This window comes from Ascaphus truei, chromosome 4 (genome assembly GCF_040206685.1).
Source record: "Ascaphus truei isolate aAscTru1 chromosome 4, aAscTru1.hap1, whole genome shotgun sequence".
NCBI classification, from domain to species: Eukaryota; Metazoa; Chordata; class Amphibia; order Anura; family Ascaphidae; genus Ascaphus; species Ascaphus truei.
Window position 1 is genome coordinate 125545182 of NC_134486.1, and position 20637 is coordinate 125565818.

Sequence of the window (20637 nt, forward strand, 5' to 3'; positions counted from 1 at the left end):
TCTGGGAACTCCAAATGAATATTAATGTGGATGTTGGTCACAGCACATGAAAAGAGAAAGTCAAGTACATAGCATAATACTGTTGTGTTGGTGCTAGAATGAACGCACTTGCAGTGCTAGAAATAGATGTTTTAGAGGTGATTGGTCAAATATGGCAAATGATAGATAAATAAAGGGTACATTTACTAAAATAATAATTAAAACAATAATGCAACAACGTGCACTAATACAATTGAAGATCCGATGCTGGTCCGCTGCGTAAAATTGAAAGGCTACTTACGAGACGTAGGTAGGACTTGCGCATTGGATATACTGCCGGAGAATGTCCTTTCTCATCTGTGGCGATCGCAACCCGAAAATCCAGCGTAGTACGCCGTCTCCCAGACCAGCTGGTGCAGACAGGGGGTGCTTCTCTACAGGAACAGAGCTGTAAAGCAGGGGAGCGCAATCTTGGTGACAATTTGTGGGTTTACTCAATATTTATATTGATTTATTCACCGGCAGCACTATACTGCCCTTTCTTGGATACTTTTCTGGGCTGCAAATATAAATAAAAAATGCCTTTGTTTTCTTGTGCCAATGTGCATTTTTCATGCACTGATGTCAGAATTATCAGTTAAATAAAAGGATATTATTGTGTTATAAAGAAACACCTTTTCTCATCAGCGCAAATTATGTAATCAGTATATATTTTTGTGTACTAAGAACTAGGCATACCTTCCTCTGTGGACCTTGTAAGCAGTGATCCAGCCCATATGGTGGCATCATTTAACAGTGGACATACAAGCATCTTTAACATGGAGACACGTCAAAAAGTTCTCACGTTAGAGTCCAGCATAGAAACAGGTATGTATATTACAAAGGGAGACATCAAAATGTTTACATATTAGTCACTAATATTCACCATTATAATGTTTAGTCTGGCACTTCTGATAGCCAGTGGAATTGTAATCTTTTGTATGTATATGTTTATATAGCACCAATAGTGTATGTAGCGCTTTAGAAAATTATAATCCAGATTTTAAAAAACAAAGGACAACCAATGGTGATCCCTGCCCAAAGAGCTCAAAATCGAAGTGGTATATTGGGAGACTTACAGGCACAGTACTAGTAAAAGGGTACTTTCTTTAAAGATGCGGTCATGGAGGTCAGTGCATCTGTAGTCAGTAATATAGGCATAAATAATTTAAAGAAATACTTATTTTAAGAGATGAATTTTCATCTGGGCTTTGAACATGGAAAGGGAAGTTTGTAAACAAATATTGAGTTTGGAGAGAATTTCGTAGGGAGGGGTTGGTGAAACCGGTTTAATAAGGGAGAGGGCTGTAGAGGTAAAAGGTGAAGTGGGTGGTGGTAAGAAAGTTTTCGGTTTTATGCTAGAAGCCCAGGACTGGAGATCAATGGAATGCAAGTTGTAAGTATAGCAACACAAGGCTACAGGTGTTTAGTATGATGTGAGTGAGAAGGTGATAATGAGGCAAGTGATACTGAGAATTCAGTTTTTAGTAAGATGAGGTTAACGAAGTGGCCACTCTCTGTGGGTGGCACAGCAGTTTATTGGAGGAAGGTGGTGAGATGCCCAGGAAAGAGTGGTCATCAATGTGACAGTCACCTTAGAGGAGAGTGAGTGAGTCGGAGCAGAGGAATAACCATGAACCAAGTAAGAACGGAAGATGGAGTGAGGATGTAGTTAGGTGACCTATAAATTACAGCAATGCACAGTGTGTGGAGAGGACAGTATGCACCTCGAAGGATGAGAAACTCTGTAAAGCAGGTATAGGCAGGAGCTAAAACGCAGTGGGAAGACAGAAGAATTTTCACTCCACCACCGCATATGTTACACCGGGTTAAGCTTGTTTAAAGTATTGTTCTTCTCTTTAAAATTTGTGAATATAAAAGTTTGTGATACAATGTAGTCAGATCAGGTCACTGACACCATTTAAAAAAAGAACATCAACTAAGCTCTTTGAGAGAGGCCTTAACAACATTGGAAAGGTAAATAGAACTCCACATTTACTATTCTTTAATTACATTAAAATAAACTAGTAGTTTCTTTATACTTGATCGCTATAATGGTCCTTTCCTTACACCTGAAAAAGGTCCAGGTAACCCTGACATGTATTTGTAATCTTCCTTGATAAGCCATGTACAATAAATGGCTAATAATCCCTGAAAAACAGTGTCTGACTTGACCATTACTTCTGCAACAGTAACATTTAAAAGCCCCGAATGTGTTGCATCAGATCACCTACTCCCTCTCCCTCCTTTGTTACTACGTTCTGGGCATTTCTGAGAGTCGCCAAAATCAGTAACCGCAATTGTTAGAAAGTTTGAGCCTGCAGTTTCATGAGAAATAATAAATGTATGTTTTTTTTTTTTTTTTTTTTTTTTTTTTTTTTTTTTTTTGCTACACTGGTTGTATCTTGGTAAGACTTTGGTACTTGGCAACATTTTCATGAGATTGTGAATTTGGTTTTGATTCTTTCAAATAATGATGCACTTTACAAAGCACATATTGCGTCCAGCCGTTCAGCTTTTGTTCTCGTACAGGTTTATGCAACCATAAATGAGTTTTTTCAGAAATGCCTTGCCACACCGGACATCATAAGATTGATGTGTTTTTTTTCCTCTCTCCCTACTTAGCCGTTAATTCCTCCTGCCAGATAAACAGAGTAATCAGTCATCCAACTCTTCCAATCAGCATCACTGCTCACGAAGACCGCCACATAAAATTTTATGACAACAACACCGGTGAGTATCACAGCATGAAACATTGTGTATATTTGTGTGCAAGATACATAGCGCAAACGGACTGAAAATATGTCTGGGCTACTTATAGGGAACAAGTTGAAACTGTGACTGAAAGATTAGCTTTTTAATAGGATTAAAGGTATATGTAAATGTTTAAATTCCATCGAGGATTAGATTTAGTTTACCCTTTGTTTATTCAGTTTCTATCATCCACTAGTCCCAGTGATGTCACGCTAGGTAATCGAAAACAAGATGCCACAGAGTTTATTTTATTTTTTATTTTATAAACTCAAGATTAAAATACCTGACTGATTTTATACTACTGTTACGTTCTATCTTCAAAAGTGAACCGTGGTCAGGGTTTTTTTTTTTTTTTTTTTTTCATTTTTGCATGTGTTGTTTTTGTGCTTTGTTTGTTACGGACACAACGGTCACCTTCTTTCATTACTATTGGGAATGTGTGCACGAAACTTCAGGTCTTTGCAAGTCCAATAACAGCAAAATTATAAATATTTTCATTTTTGACTTTTCCTGAATTGTTACAATTGTCTTACCTTACCAATTATCACCTGACTTTCAAATTGTCACACAATTTTGTCCCAAACATTTTTGTTATGCCTTAATCTTAAAGCATCTCATAGGGAGTCTGTGATGATTTTAGTCCGTGAAGAGGGTTTTAAAATAAATAAATAATTATTTAGCATTTCATTGTACAGTTGACAAATTCATACCAAAAGAATAATATTTTTTCTTATATAGTGCTGGCAGTGTGTGCAGCGCTGTACAAATATATTTTCTAATTTTGGTGCAAAAAACATGGGGAGATTGAGTAATTAGCCCAAGGTCACAATGAGAGCTGACCTTGGGATTCACCCACTTCAAAGACAGTTATATTGCCACTGAGCTATATAACGTGAATAACTTTTTATATATATATATATATATATATATATATATATATATATATATATATATATATATATATATATATATATATATATATATATATATACTAATTCCTGTTTAGCATGTGGGGGGGGCGGTTTTCACGTTCTTTGACGTTAGTATTTTTCACTCCTTCCCCCAAACGTGACTTTGTATTTGATCAGCCCTTAATATCAGTACAACTGTGATTGCATGCGACATCTAGTATACAGATATTGTTTATATATAGTTCAGGATTATTAAATATGAACTCCCTCCTATTCAACAGCTTACTTTCTCCCCATCCCACTTTAAACATGCAATAGTCCTATCCATACTCAACCATGACATTACTTGCCCCTCTCACTATCGTCCCGTTTCTCTTGCAATTCAGCTCTAAACTGCTTGAACATCTTGTTTTCTCACTCATGCTACACGTTCATGAACAGTCTCCAATATGGCCTTCACACACTTTTCTTTCTACTGAAATTGCTCTTACAAAGGTGGACCTCCAGGCTTCTAAATCGCAAGGTCACTACTCCCTGCTTATTCTGCTTGACCGATCTGCATTTTTTAATACCGTTGACCACTATCCACTTTAATATTCTCTGCTCACTCGGTGTATGTGACAACAGTCTTCTGGTTTTCCTCTTGCCTTTATCATTCCTCCTTGATTGTTTCTTTGACTAACCCCCTTTATCCCATTTGGATATATCTGTGGGTGTACCTCAACTCTGTTCTGGGTCCTCTCTACTTCTGTTGGTTACCTCATTAGCTGATATAAATAGATATACAATCTATAGATCTGTATCCACTCCTTGTACTCGCAGCAGAAGTCCAGGGGGTGACAGTCTCAGAAATACCTCTCTGCAATAACACCCTGCATGGTTACTTGTTGCCTGAAACAGACTATCTAGTGTCCTCATAATCCCACCCAAGCATGATCTCAGTGACACCTTTACGTGCACTGTTGGCAATATTACCCTCCATCCTACTATATATCCAAAGATCATTGCTTGGGTGATATTTTTGACTGGAAAATAAACTCATCCATGCCCTTAATCTCTCCCATCTTCACTACTGGAAAACTCTTGGATACCTGTCTCTGCGTCTCTTTTCAGTTGACTTGGCTGGCCTCCCATTACATTCTGTGACCTACAACGTTCTTCACTTCTCTGTCCCTTCTATCTCTGCTCTCATAACTCGCTATGTACTTGTTCATCTGTTTCACGCTTATTAAAGTGTTTTGCTGTCTTATCGCCCTATCAAATTTGCGGTTATAGCTCCCAATACACCATTTAAGTTGTACACTCTTTGGGGCAGGGACCCCTTTCCCCAATATCTACATGTTTGTGTTATGCACTTGTATTATTATAAAAAAATATAAACTGGAAAAATATCTCTCTACACAGCGCTTTACAAACTGGCGCTATACTGTATAAAGAAAAATACAATACAAAGGAAAAAATACAGGATGTTTTAGTACTAACGGTTGGAATGCCACAGATGACTTTCTCAATAGGTCTTCCGACTGTCCCGGTTAATACAACAAAAGATATTGATCTATATCATTTTTATGTATTTATTTTTACATTGATTATATTTGTTCTATTGGGATTTTTTTTTTTCCAAGAACAAATTAACCAGAATGGTCCTTCAGCTAACTATGTGACTGATATTGAAAGAGAGAAAAATCACAGATTCCTAATATTTGTTTTTCTTTCTAGGAAAACTTATCCATTCGATGGTAGCTCACTTAGATGCTGTCACAAGTTTAGCTGTTGACCCAAATGGATTGTACCTGATGTCTGGGAGTAAGTATTGGAATTATGAATTACCTTGTCACTACACATTAGGTCAGGTTGACTGCTCTTTACTTTGTAAATCAAGTTTAGTTGTAAGAAAACATCACCTTATGAACAACAGCATGAAATCTAGCTTTAATAAAATATTTTTAAAAAAAAACTAAAAATAGGGGAAACAAATACACAATACACCACCTAAATGAAGATAATTATTTTTCTATATACTGTATTTTATATGCTCAAGTGTGACAGTGTAACTGATGCAATCTCCCCTAATTTGACATATTTTAAGATGCATGCGATGCCCTTTAAGCAGATTACCTGTCCTGTATTTGTTTTTCCTATCTGATTTTTATTTTATTTTGATTTTAAAGAGCCTAAAGCCTACAGTAGTGTTTTCATATGACAGCAAGGGCTATTTGTTCTGACTTTCTTCACTTCTGCTCAAGTTTTACATGCAGACTACAGAGGATCTTATCAGAAATAGGTGCTGGTTCTATATGTGCCGAATGCGGCTGATCAGCCTGTTTTCGACCGAAATGTCTCATGGAAGTCAATGGGGAATTTCAGCCCGATCGGCAGCTTCACAACATATAGGTTCTGCCCCATATCTTAGTCAGCAGCCATTTTACTTTAGGTATTGGGCTCAATTTTTTTAGTAATACAATCCAGTTTTAAAAAAATGAGCAGGATGAAAACCATAGGTGAATGCAGACATCCTACTGTACAATATTGTGAAGAAATCTTTAATAAATCAAAACTAAGCTTGCTGGGAGAACTGCCCATTTAGCAACATAAGAACAAGGATACATTATATTGCAGTACATTATAAAGCAGAACCATTCGGACATTTATCAGTAATAATATAGCCTATGATCGGGACAAAATGTACGCTGCCAATTGATGGCTCTAAACTGGATTGGGATGCCAATTTTTTGTTACCTTTAAGATACAGATGTTATATATGTATTTTTCTGCTGAAGGGAATAGGTGTATACACTCTTCATTGGAAGAACACAATTACTCTGGCAACAATGTTTTTGGTCTACGTTTTAAAGGTATCTCAAATGATAATTTTCAAACAACTCCCCATGTCATCACACAACCATTCATAGCATTTTAAGAAATTGGCAGACATATTTGTACTATAACTACAAAGCAGTTTCACTTGTAAGTGATGTAAGATTGCACAGTTCTTTTCAAGACACGTGAGGGCATATTAAAGCTGTAGTTCAAGCTGCTGTTTTTTTAAATATATATATTTTTTCCCCATTAAATATGTGCATCAATACAATCTGCACACTGACAGGTGATTAGCTAAGCTGCAGATTGATCTGTTCTCCTGTAATCAATCGCTTGCTCAGGGTTATTTAATTCAGTTCTTGCTCAGCATTTTGGGCAATGTAGTTCCTGGAATATGATTGACTGGGCAGTTACTAGATACAATTAGTGCACTGCTAGAGAGAGGGCGGGGCTCAAGAACCAGAGCCTATCAGAAGGGGAAGGGGGCTGTCACTTTGGAAATGCTTCCTACATTAGAAACATTAAAAATGTCTTTAAAACATTTTTTGATTTTTTAAATGCTACAAGTGTTTTCTTATAGTACAGAACTGATTGCTTTTTTTTGTTTTGTTTTTTTAAACATGTGGGATATTGCTTGAACTGCTGCTTTAACTAATGTCGGATTCGGCATTAGCTGACATTCAAGTCAATGATGGTTAACGCCGGATTTGGGTCCGATGCCCCGCATTGGACTTAAGTGAAGACAGGCGAGAGGCCTATGATCAATTTGCTGTGAAGATGTCTTTCCCTTGCTGGGTCAAAGTTCAGTGCCATTTAAATGAGTGGAATTCTTTCTTACCCAACACAGGGAATAAACTAAAAAAAAAAACGTAAACCGGAGTTCTAGTGAATAATATACGTCACTTAACAAGGCAATAATATTGCTTTTTTTTTTTACAGGTCACGATTGTTCGATACGTTTATGGAACTTAGAAAGCAAGACCTGCATACAGGAATTCACAGCTCACCGCAAAAAGTCTGACGAGTCGATCCATGATGTGGCATTCCACCCATCTAAATGCTATATTGCCAGTGCGGGCGCCGATGCCCTAGCCAAAGTCTTTGTATGACACAATGCTTCCCTGTAGCTTTTCATTTACTCGACCAGCCACATAAAACAAGAGACGAGTTACTAATCCCCGAAGAATTGACTTTCCTGGCCTTTTTTTTTTTTTTCTTCTTCTTTGTGTGATAATCGGGATGAGAAACAAACATGTTGTGGGTTTAGTTTTTTTGGGGTGCTGTTTTCTAAACTAATGGTTTGTTCAGGGTGCTGTGAACTCAGCTGGTGCTTATAGCTGGGATTCTGTCTTTTCAAATGCCCTCTGAGCTAGCAGCATTTTATTTTTGAGAGAGTGCACATTTGACCAGGCAGGCCTGGATCAAACTAGGTTCCAGCCTAATTTCGGGTTGTGGCTAGTGGGACAAAAAAGATGGCCAGTGCAATGGCAAATTATTACATAATTGAGAAACACAAGGTGGAAGTGTTCTGCTCCCTGTTTCTCACCTAAGGAGCTTTGGCGGATAACACGGACCTATCTCTTGCCCAGTTGCTTAACAATTACGTTTCTTTCTCATTTTGGAGCTGATGACGGAGAAAGAAAGAGCATAATCTCACCCAATGGGCTATTGGCATCAATCGGTGTATGAAACAAACACATTTGACATTGTTTTATTGTTATGTCTATTATACAGTACTTTGTGTCCTGGGAATGTAATATCCGTTAAATACCAAATAAAATTATAGAAGGGTGCATTTTGTTGAACATATGAAAGGACAGTGGTAACTGGTTAGTCAGTCTTTAGCAGAGGTAACATTATCTGCTATTATTAAAAAGGGATTTAATTCACATGGTAACATATATTTTTATTTTTTTTATGGGTGCTCACTGTAAAAATGTTTTCCCAACACAATCTCCAGCATACACATTGGTTGGCTATATCCTTTTTAGTCCTTTATTTTAGTGGAGGCTTTATTGATCTCATCACCCTTGTTGACTGAACTTAAGAAAAGCACTTCCAACTTTGTGCTATTGCCAATCTGTCCTAATAAACATATGGTAAAACATAGGTATGTACCATTTGCATCACATTAGTTATCATTGGGACTAAGCGAAGGTGTCCTGTTAAGCTGAGGCAGTTTTAATGTGAAACGTCTACATTCCTATCGGTCGGTGATGGCAACATAACATGGCAGTAACAATGTGGATGACTACTGACTGACACGATAAACACTTTTTTTTTTTTCAAGATACACAACCTTTGTTCATTTATTTCGCCAGCCAGTAGATGATTGTGATGGAGAAAAATATCACCGGACATTAAGTTTCTTTTTATGGTTTTTAAGAATAAATACCCAAGTGAATCTATAACTGAAAGAAGTAGTATCCATTAGATATACAGTAGCTACTCTGTAGTGGGACTATGCCAATTATTATTTCAGGTCTTGACAAAATAATGAATTATACAAGACAGATTAAAAACAAACCATTGTAAAGCAGTAAATGGGAAGAATTAATTTAGGAGAATGTGCCACACTTTTTAAATTGTTAACAATGATGCAAACTACATATTTGCACAAAAACAATATTACTCTACATTGGCTGACTATAATTGTTCCATTTTTATTCATCAAGTCGATTTAAAGAAAAAATGTTCCTACAGCAGAAATTAAGAGCATTATCCATTGAAGGGAATAAAGTTCATGAAATGTTGGAGATTCCTTAAACGCATAGCAGGACTCCCCATTACAGATGCCGTAGGAAACTCAGCTACCATTAATATTCACTGCGAAGTCCCTGTTCCTCCATGTTGGTTGCATAGATTTAACAAATTAACTTTTTTTAAATGATAGAAATATTCACTTGCTTAATTTTTGTTCAACACACTGATCTTTGTTGCTAAGGCATGCTCAAAGCTGTTTGGGGAAATATCTAGTCATAAGTAAAATTAACTGCTACAAATATTTAACACAGAAAATTGGAAAACATGCCACTAAATGAAGACGATGATTAGTTTTATAATGTTTCCACTTTGTTTAAAGGACAGGCATATAGTATGTGGCTTTTTACTTAAACGTTGAAATTATGTATTTGTGTATTTGACCTTTTGGTTCTTTTTCTTTCTTTCTTTCTTTTTTTTTTCTTTTTTTTTTTAGATTAAGTAATTGCAAAAATTTATTTGGAAATTCTAAAAGCTATGTATATTATATATAAATATATATATATATTGTAAACATATATTAAATGTGTCTAGTATGGGATGACTCCAGGTTTGCATTTTAATCTTTTGTATTGAGTTCTCCTAATTAAGTGTACACAAAAGATAATGGTATGGGTATGACATGAGTATTTTGCTGTTACATACAGTACTATATACATTTACAGTTATTTCAATTGATGTACATACAGCTTAAGTCGGCATGCTTGTTTTAATGACTGTAATATTTAGTTGATTAAAACCTGAATGTAAGTAAAAACTGGCTATTTAAACTCTAACAGAACAATGTTCCACACGTACTTCCTTTTTTTTCTCCGTTTAACCAGATGAATGATGAGAGGATGGAAGGTGCCTTTATTAAAAAAGAGAGAAAAAAGCCTTATAAAAATAACCTCTGCTGTAAATTGCTAATCGGGTTGTGCCCATCTTTTCTGTTTTTCATGTTCTCTGTGTGATGAGTACACACAACTAGGAATGAACATAAAATTAGCCCTCTGAAAACTTTCCAATGTGAAATAGGATTTTCAATTGAGAATTGTGCTTGTGTTTCTTTCATCTTTAGAACTGTCCAATTAAAAATTAAAAATATCCTATTCCTTTATTTCTCGTGATGTAATGCAAGAAATATTTCCATTTTTCTTTAACAATGAGCGACTATTTTCTGATATTGAAATGGTAAACATGCAGCTGATTGCATGCTACACAGTAAATGTTTTCATAGTAACAGTATTTGGAGTCGTCATATATGGTGAACATGATGTACAGATGTTGCCGTTATTGCACCCGCTGGTGTTCCCCGCAGGTGATATAGCGTGTTGCCGCCCCCATTTATTAAATCAATCTTCTATGCTGGCATACCTACAAAATGAAAATTTGCCTTGGAGTAAATCTCCATCATGGGTTTGGAAGTGCAGCAGCGGAAGTTACGTCAGTGTTGACAGCTCTGTGTATGCGGAGGCCTCATGCGCAGGACCCGTTGCTGGTGGCTCTTGATGGGCTGGGTGCGCCTGCGCAGTAGGCACCAGCACACCAGCAGCAGGACACTTGTAAATATAGAAGTGCAAATGGCTAAAACGCATTCTAAGTCAAACTTCATTGCGTTTTGTCACTGAAATTGTGGTTTGATTTTTAATTAAAAACATCACCATCACAAATACAATTTCTGTTGCAAAACAGTGACAAAAGACAAAAAAAGTTTCACTTAAAATGCGTGTGCTCGGCACACACAATTTTTTTGTACACTCCCAATTTGTGTGTATATATAACTACTGAAAGCATATTCCTTATTTGCACTTCAAGTAAAAAGGCATATATTGTATGAATTATGAACTTTTCCTTTACCAGGTTTGGATTGTGCCTGTATTTGAATTTGGCACTATTAAGACTATTTTACTACACAATTACACCCTCTGAGTTTCTGGTGATGTGAAAACAGTTCCAACATTCTTCATGTGGCTTCATTTCTAGGTTCAGAAATGCATTTTGTTTTCGGGCTCCCTATTTCCGCTAGGATTATTTTTTTTTTCCCCCAATGGTTTCTATGGTCCCAAGAACTGCACAACATACTACAGCTCTTGCCTGACCAAAGCATAGTGGGCACCCCATTCTATCTTGTTTAACAATATTCACTGAATTATTTTTGATGCCTTACTTTGCAGCAGACAGTCTTGTCTAGGTTAATGCCAATGACTATTTTCGTTGCTCTGTTACGGTTGTTATACTTTAGTATAAAATGCAATGCACACACTTATTAAAGTATTTCATTTACCGGAAGACATGCTATGAAATATGCATGATGGATTCCAGTATAACATCTACATTAAAATGCAGATAAACTGGGGGGGGAATATGTATTACATGTTTTTATTTAGTTTTTTTTTTTTTTACAATTGGTATATCTTTAAATAGTGCCATTTATATACATAGCAATTTACAGCAGTAATACACATAACAGTAATAATATAACACAATGGGATTAAGATCTTATAATCAAAGTTTTTAAATAACATTTTTGGCAATGGTAGCCATGTTCTATGGTTGGAGAGGGTGCAAGTTTCTCAGAACTCTAAATTCGAGACGTTCAAATGCATTGAATGGATAGTTGAACCTTAGACTAGCAAACCAATAGTAGTGATGTATATTATGCACTAAATGTGGACTGTTAAAGAAAAAAAAAGGGGCAATAAAGAGTTCAGAAGTAGAGTTTTTTTTAATTCCTTTTTAATCTGTTAATGTGCTTACAAAATGCTTTATGAGGGTTTTCAAGATCTTTACATAATTTCTTCCAGTCTGAAACAAACCATTTCTTTCCTAACACACTTTTTTATTTAATTATTTTTGCAAGAATTTAACTGGTTAGCCAATAACCATATCACAATTATAGGACAAGCACAATTTTTTTTTTTAAATCTTTTTATTATTTTTTTAATAACATGAAACAATATAAATACAATGGGGGAGGGGGACTTAACTGCTATACTCCCACAACCTCCCCTCCCCCACAGCTCATATATTATCCACAAGAACACCAGACATTGCCACAAAACAAGACACCATCCCGATATCCGAGACCTCTCTATGTCAGAACAAATAAATCCATACATTTATATGAAAGAAAACATTTTATAAATCATTTTTATAATCTATATACTATAACTCCCAGCATCATCTGGTCTCACTATGATAGTTATACAATTCCGAATATAAGAACAGAAACCAGATATCCATAAATTTAGAGTGTTTTTGACTTAAAAAAAAGTAATGCTCTAGTCAACCATTGTGACATGATATTTGGTGCTGATACATTCTTCCAGTTAGAAGCAATGAACAATCTGAAGGTTAATAGTAAATGTATGATTAGATAACTAGTTTGATTTAAGGACATACTTTTTATCCACATCACCCAACAAAACCACTAAAGGATGCAACGGTAGACTAAAACCAGTCATTTCCTTTATGATTTCTAAAACGTGTATCCAAAAGGTTTGTATTTTAGAGCAAGAACACCATATATGAAAAAAAAATGAACTTTCCATGGAACTGTTACGTCAACATCTGTCTGAGGCATGGGAAATATTTGTTTTAATCTGGAAAGTACCAAATGCCCATGAAAAAGAACCTTCTAGGAATTTTCCCTATGAAGAGTACAAATGGATGATGAAGATGCTCTAAACCAGGGGTGTACAAAGATGTTTTTTTTTTTTTTGGCTGCGCCCCCCCTGTAAGCTAGCCCCAGTACTCGCGCCCCCCACCCTCCTCTCCAGTGACCCGGCATCATTTGACCCTCGGCAGTCACGTGACACCAAAGCGTAATTTGATGCGCATTACAATGATGTCACGTCACATGACCCCACCGCGTTGTCATGGCAATGTGACCAGAAGCCGACTGAATCCCGGTAAATTGAGATTACAAAGGCCTCGCGCGGGCCCCTGGCATTTAATTTAAAAGCCTCGGGAAAAGTGCGGATACTCTGCAACCTCCAGGACCCGCAGAAAAATCCCGCGCACCCCTGCTTTAAACCATATTTCAGATCATTGAGTATCAGAAATTGTATACGCCACATCTCTTTCCCAAACTGAAAAGTACTTCGGTTGTATCTTACTATAGATGTGAATACAGTTAGTATATTGTAGATCAATGCTATAAGACCTGAAGTAGATGTAGAAAGAGTAATGATATCCTCAAAAAGTATAGTTTCTTGTATTGCAGCTTTCTTAATATTTGGTTGTGATATCCAATGTCTAATTTGAAAGTACAGCTCGACCCCGTTATAACGCGATCCGTTACAACGCGAATCCGCTTATAACGCGATGCAAGCGCGGCTCCCAATTTTTGTATTTATGAATACTTTATAACACGATTATTGGTATCTTAAATACTTTATTGTAGAACGCATACAATTGTACATTATTTCTAACGCGATCCACTTATAACGCGATGTGAGTCTTTGGACCCCAAGCACAGCGTTATAAGGGAGTTGAGCTGTATTGAAATCTACTATTTTCTTTCAAATCAAAATCAGATTTGCATTGTGAAAAAGATTTAATCTGATTCTGGTAATAAAAATTGGCCACTTCATGGCAACTTCCAGATTCCGATGGGTCATCTGAGGCCAATGCAGGAGTAACTTCTGGATTTTGCAATATTGGAGTCAGAGGAGAAGGAAAAGAAGATAATTTGAATTTCCTGAATGTTGAGTCCCATATTCCCAGAGTAAAGCCAATTATAGGATGTTCATATAATTCCTTAGGTCTATGTTTTTTAGGTAACCAAATAATCTTATATAAGGGAATTTTAGTGGTGGCATTCTCTATCGGGTGAGCAAACTTTTTATGCTGAGCCCCCCTTTTTATCCATGAAATTTCTCGGGCCCCCCCTGCCTGATGTAATCAAAATCACATTAAAAAAAACCTTTATTAAACGGTATACAATGTAAATACAAATATGTCTAAGGCCGCGCATATAGTGCCCGCGACGGCGATGCTAGTGAAAGTTGTATTTCGCTTTGTGGCGACGTGGGCGACCAGGCCATTGATTGGTTCAGGGGCTGTCACATGAGGCGACAACCCCTGAAAAAGCAAATATATTCCTGGCTTCAAAAAATTGCATCACCACGTCACGCTTACTATAAGCGCACGAGGCGGCGGCGACAATGCATTTGTTTTCGGGCGACGTCGCGTCGCCGCCACTATAAGCGCAGCCTAAATACTTACATACTTCAACAGCTCGCTCTTTCAAAATTAGGCTGCGTCCACGCTGCCGCGGAGAGCGGTGACTTCACCAACTCCAAGCATGAGCACAGGGTGTCCTGCATAATTTTGCAAGCACGAGCGGGGAAGCGTTTACACTTTTTTTCATTATTTCTGTACATTCATAGTATGATTGATATAGTGGCAGCATACCCTTTCACTTGCAGAGGATCGCAGCGAAGCAGGTTGCCAGCGGAGGAGAGCAAAAACACAGCGCTATTGTAGGGCAGACACCGTAAGGAGGGCACAACCAACAGGCACAGCACACACACACACACAATCACAACACACACAACCAACACACGCAACACTCAATCACAACAACCACACACACTCACAGACAACCAACAGGCACAGCACACACACACACTGCAGTATATATATATATATATATATATTTATACATACATACATATATATATATATATATATATATGCAGAAAACAAGAAGAAAAAACAGGCGCACTCCTAGTGTGATAAAGTATAAAACAGTATTTATACGAACTGGCTATAAGTATACATTACTGCAGTCTATCCACTATCAGCCCTTTGAGAAAGTCGCCCAGTGGTGATGATGGTGATATCAGATGGTGGTGATATTATCACAAATTGCCTTTATATCATTTTACTCTTGTGAGTGTGTTTCTTCCCTCCCCTCCCCCCCCCCCCCTTCCCCTTTTTAATATTAAATACACAGTTTTATGCTATGGGTCGTGCGCTCTCTCTTTTTTTGTTACACAAATATACATATATATATACACACACACACACACACACACACACAAATATACATATATACACACACACACACACACACACACACACACACACACACACACAAACACACACACAAATATACATATATACACACACATACACAAATATACATATATACACACACACACACAAATATACATATATACACACACACACACAAATATACATATACACACACACACACACAAATATACATATACACACACACACACACACAAATATACATATACAGGCAGTCCTCGGTTATCCGACACAATGCGTTACTCAAAATGGCGTTGGATAGCGAAACGTCTTAAAGCGAAACACGTTTTCCCATAGGAACACTGTTTAAATGAAAGGTTCCGTTCCTGAAGGCATTTTTTATGCTAAAATACACAAAATATTTTATGCAGGCAATAAGATATGCAGCACACACATAAATTATATAGTGTATATACTGTACTAGCTGAGAGCCCCGGCGTTGCCCGGGATGTTTGTGGTGTGGGTGTGGCATTTGGGTGGGGAGTGGTCCACGCGGCCCATGTGCGGTGGTAGTGCTGCTGTGGCTGTACTGATGGTGATTGTATCGGTGTGCTGATTTGGGAGGGTTTGGTGCGGATGTGGGTGTGCCGATGGGGGAGGTGCAAAGGTGCCGATGTGTGGGTGCTGATGGTGTTGATGGGGGCTGGGAATGGCGGGGAGCCGAGAATGCCAGTGTGCTGGGGGGGCATGGGATACCGGTGTGCTGATGTGGTGGTGCTGGGGATAGTGTGTGTGTGTATACATGTTTGTGTGTATACATTGTATGTGTGTGTATGTGTGTGTGTGTATACATGTGTGTGTATACATGGGTGTGTGTGTGTGTGTATACATGTGTGTGTATGTATACATGTGTGTATGTATACATGTGTGTATGTATACATTGTGTGTATGTATATATTGTGTGTATACAACATGTTTGTGTGTGTATACACATGTGTGTGTATACACGTGTGTGTGTGTGTGTGTGTATACGCGTGTGTGTATACGCGTGTGTGTATACGCGTGTGTGTATACGCGTGTGTGTGTGTATACGCGTGTGTGTGTATACGAGTGTGTGTGTATACGCGTGTGTGTGTATACGTGTGTGTGTGTGTGTGTGTGTGTGTGTGTGTGTGTGTATACGTGTGTGTGTGTGTGTGTGTGTGTGTATATACGTGTGTGTGTGTGTATACGTGTGTGTGTGTGTGTGTGTGTATACGTGTGTGTATACGTGTGTGTGTGTGTGTGTGTGTATACGTGTGTGTGTATACGTGTGTGTGTGTGTGTGTGTGTATACGTGTGTGTGTGTGTGTGTGTGTGTGTGTGTGTGTGTGTGTGTGTATACGTGTGTGTGTGTGTGTATACATGTGTGTGTGTGTATACATGTGTGTGTGTGTCTATACATGTGTGTGTGTGTGTATACATGTGTGTGTGTGTGTATACATGTGTGTGTGTGTGTGTGTATACATGTGTGTGTGTGTGTGTGTATACATGTGTGTGTGTGTGTATACATGTGTGTGTGTGTGTATACATGTGTGTGTGTGTATACATGTGTGTGTGTGTGTATACATGTGTGTGTGTGTGTGTATACATGTGTGTGTGTGTGTGTATACATGTGTGTGTGTGTGTATACATGTGTGTGTGTGTGTATACATGTGTGTATACATGTGTGTGTGTATACATGTGTGTGTGTGTATACATGTGTGTGTGTGTATACATGTGTGTGTGTGTGTATACATTATGTGTGTGTATACGTGTGTGAGTGTATACGTGTGGGGGGAAGGGGGAAGTGGTGGGAAGGGGGGGGAGGTGGTGGGAAGGGGGGGGGGTGGGGGGGAGGTTGTGGGGAGGGGGAGGTGGGAGGGAGGTGGTGGGAAGGGGGGGGGAGGTGGTGGGAAGGGGGGGGAGGTGGTGCGAAGGGGGGGAGGTGCAGGGGGTGGAGGGGAGGTGAAGGGGGAGGGTGGAGGGGGGGTGGAGGGAGGTGAGGGGAGGTGAGGGGTGGGTGAGGGGAGGTGAAGGAACATACAAGGTTACTCAGGTGTGGTGCATTACCTGTTGGCTCACAGGAGGGCTGAGCTTCCGCCACGGGGAACCTGGGGTAATTGTACTAGGGTGATCACTTACAGCATCTTCTCTCTACATGCATGTTATACATCTCTGGGTGCAACGCCTCCACCTGGGAGGGATCCCAATGGAGTGGGAGGAGACCCTCACAGGAAACAATCACACAAAGCAAACAATATAAAACAGGACTGGCTTTACTGCATAGCAAAACATATATCATCACAACGTTCATGCGCCACGGCGGACGCTAACCACACTGCGCCACGGCGGACGCTAACCATACTAGACGTCACGGCGGACGCTACCACCTCTGGCGTCACGGCGGACGCTAACCTCCCACAGAGTGATCCCACCCCGTGTCCAGTAACCCCCACCCAAATGTCTCGCAACCCCAAAGTCAAATACCACTGTGCATGTGTATGTGTGACTGCACAGCCACTATGTCTGGTGATAGGCCTGGTTGGTGCACGTGAGTTGCAGGTTACCTGCCCGGGCTCCAGCCACGGGTACCGCGATATCACTGGAGATCCGCCCGATCCGACATTGTCCTCCACACCGCGTTGGGTGAATTCCAGCGCGGATAATATTACCTTAGTTCCAGGGTCTTTGGTGGTGTTCTGAGCCCAGAACCCACCTCGCAGGACCGCACGGCTTCAGCACTGTGTCCCTGACTAAGCTACCAATAAATGGGGCAGTGTCCCTATCTAGGGCCTGTCCCTATACTCCACAAGCTACTAGGTGGCTCAGGACCTAACTGGGACCTTGGGGGCTGCTGGCCTAATGCAGAGGGTCACTGACCCCTGCATCCACCTCTTACCCCTAGCTGGTCCGGATCCTGACTGCCTGCGTGACTGCAAAACCCCGCGAAATGTATCTATTCTATCCCCAGGCAATCCCTCAGCCCTATTGGCTCCCTGGAGTCAGGTGTCTCTGCCCCTATGCACCCTGGGGGCTGGCAGACTCATCTTGCGCATGCGCGAGCTATCTGGGCCTCCCGCGCTGGGCTCTGTCACTGCGCATGCGCAACAGCCCTAACAACGCGATCGCAACCTCGGCAACCGGCCCGATCAGGCCCCCGGCAACCGCCCGACCGCGCCATAGCAACCACCCGATCGCGTCATAACAACCGGCCGCACGCCCACACCGCGCGCTCGCAACGAGGAAGGAGGGGGTGAGTGCGCGAGGGGGACCTGGCTACATGCTCCCCCTGGTGAAAACTCCAACGTCCTCGCTTGGACCACATAACTTCCCAACAATGTACACAAATTATATAATAAAAATGCAGTAACTATATAACTTAGCACAGGTAACTCTAAACGAGATTGCATAATTCGTTGAGCATCACAATCACAGACTGTATCTTACTACGAGAACACTGCTGAGCCTCATAATGGGGTGCCCCCATTTGATCGTAAGTAACCCTAGTTGGCGGGTACCTAACTCGTTGACTCCGTCGGAGTTGTTCTTCGACAACTCCCTCGGGGGAGTAATAAGCATAGTCCTGAGGCCTAGCCTCTTCCCTTGAGGGGAGAAATGTCTCTGAGGGTACAAAACACGGGCTCTGTGGATCCAAAGGCTGGCCTGTTGGTGCCACCTTAGTAGGCATTGGCCTACGGGGCCCTTTACCCGTAGCTCCTTCGGGAGATGCCCCTTCTGCGGGATGGTCCCTTTGAGAGGGTCCCTCCATAGGGTCTTCCGGAGTTTCAGAGTGAGTCTCGTTAGTTACAGTCTCTTGACCCACCTCTGACAGATCGAACTCACCGTTGAGCGGTGTGGCCTGTAGTTCCTCTTCTTCGTCTCCCACTTGGGGGATGGGGAGAAGGTGATTACGATGCCAAACCTTTACCCTGCCATCGGTGTCTCTGATGCGATAAACCGGGAGGCCGGGCATCTGTGACTCTACCTCATATACGCCATCTCTCCACCGGTCCGCCAGTTTATGTTTTCCGGGGATTCCCAAATTACGAAGTAACACTGCATCCCCAGGACGTAACTCTCGATACTTGACTTTATTGTCATATCGTCTCTTGTTACCAGCATTCAGTTTGGCTGTAGACTTCTCAGCCTGTTGGTAAGCTTGTTGCCGACTGTCCTTTAGCCTTTGCACGTACTTGAAATGTGTGGTATTGGGTATCCCATCCATTGATACTCGAAGACGCACATCTACTGGGAGTCTTGCCTCCCGCCCAAACATGAGGAAGTACGGGGAGAACCCAGTGGACTCATGGCGAGTACAGTTGTACGCGTGTACCAACGTTTCTACGTGACGACTCCATTCTGCTTTCTGCATTCCCTTCAGAGTTCCAAGCATGTCCAACAGGGTCCTGTTGAATCGTTCAGGCAAAGCATCTCCTTCGGGGTGGTACGGAGTCGTCCGGGATTTGGCGATGTTCAGCATTTTAAGTAATTCTCGGATCAGAGTACTCTCAAAATCTCGCCCTTGGTCGGAGTGAAGTCGGTTTGGAAGACCGTAATGAACGAAGAACTTTTCCCATAGAACTTTCGCGACCGTGATAGCCTTCTGGTCTTTTGTGGGGAAGGCCTGTGCATAGCGGGTGTAATGGTCCGTGATGACCAGCACATTACCGATTCCTCGACTATCAGGTTCGATACACAGGAAGTCCATACACACCAGGTCCATTGGACCAGAACTCTTAAGATGGGCCATGGGAGCTGCTCGGGTAGGCAACGTCTTGCGTTGAACGCACCGGGAACAACGGCGGCAGTGTTGTTCCACCGCATCCCGCATCTTGGGCCAGAAAAACCGGTCTCGGACTAGTCCAAAAGTCTTCTCTACACCGAGATGCCCGTGTTCGTCGTGTAGAGACTTCAACACCATATATCTCAAGTTTTGGGGTAGAACTAGTTGTCGCCTATCAGGGTGGTTATGATATTGGACTACCCTATAGAGCAAACAATTATCTATCTCGAACTTGTCCACCTCACGCATGAGTAACGCGACCAGATCTCGGGGAGCACTCTTCAACAGAGCGGGGTTCTTTCGCTGAACGGCTTGTCGGATGATGCTGATTACTGGATCTCTTAATTGATAGTCCACTAAGTCTTTCCATCTTATGACTTTGTCCTGGGTTATGTTCATCCCTGCGGGGTCGCAGTAGGCAGCAGGGATCGCCTGCGACTGGCACCCTAACGAATCGGCAACTCTTAGTTCAGAGAATGCGACCTGATCATTGATGACGGCCGCTATACTACACATTGCTCGCATCCCAGGTCCAGGGATCTCTTCCCATTCATCATCATCAGGGGTAGCACTCAATCCTGGTCG

General features: G+C 40.5%; 1 protein-coding gene across 3 annotated transcripts in view; it reads left to right on the forward strand.

Annotated features, from left to right (window-relative positions):
* The window catches only part of STRN (striatin), a 131380-nt gene extending 121018 nt beyond the window's left edge, over positions 1-10362 (forward strand). For all 3 annotated transcript variants that reach the window (XM_075596553.1, XM_075596555.1, XM_075596554.1), the window contains 4 exons: positions 706-846; positions 2644-2751; positions 5403-5489; positions 7443-10362. In XM_075596553.1, coding sequence (XP_075452668.1) covers positions 706-846; positions 2644-2751; positions 5403-5489; positions 7443-7612 — 506 coding nt within the window. In that variant the 3' untranslated portion in view covers positions 7613-10362. The remainder of the gene's footprint in view (positions 1-705; positions 847-2643; positions 2752-5402; positions 5490-7442) is intronic.
* Positions 10363-20637: the final 10275 nt, after the last annotated feature.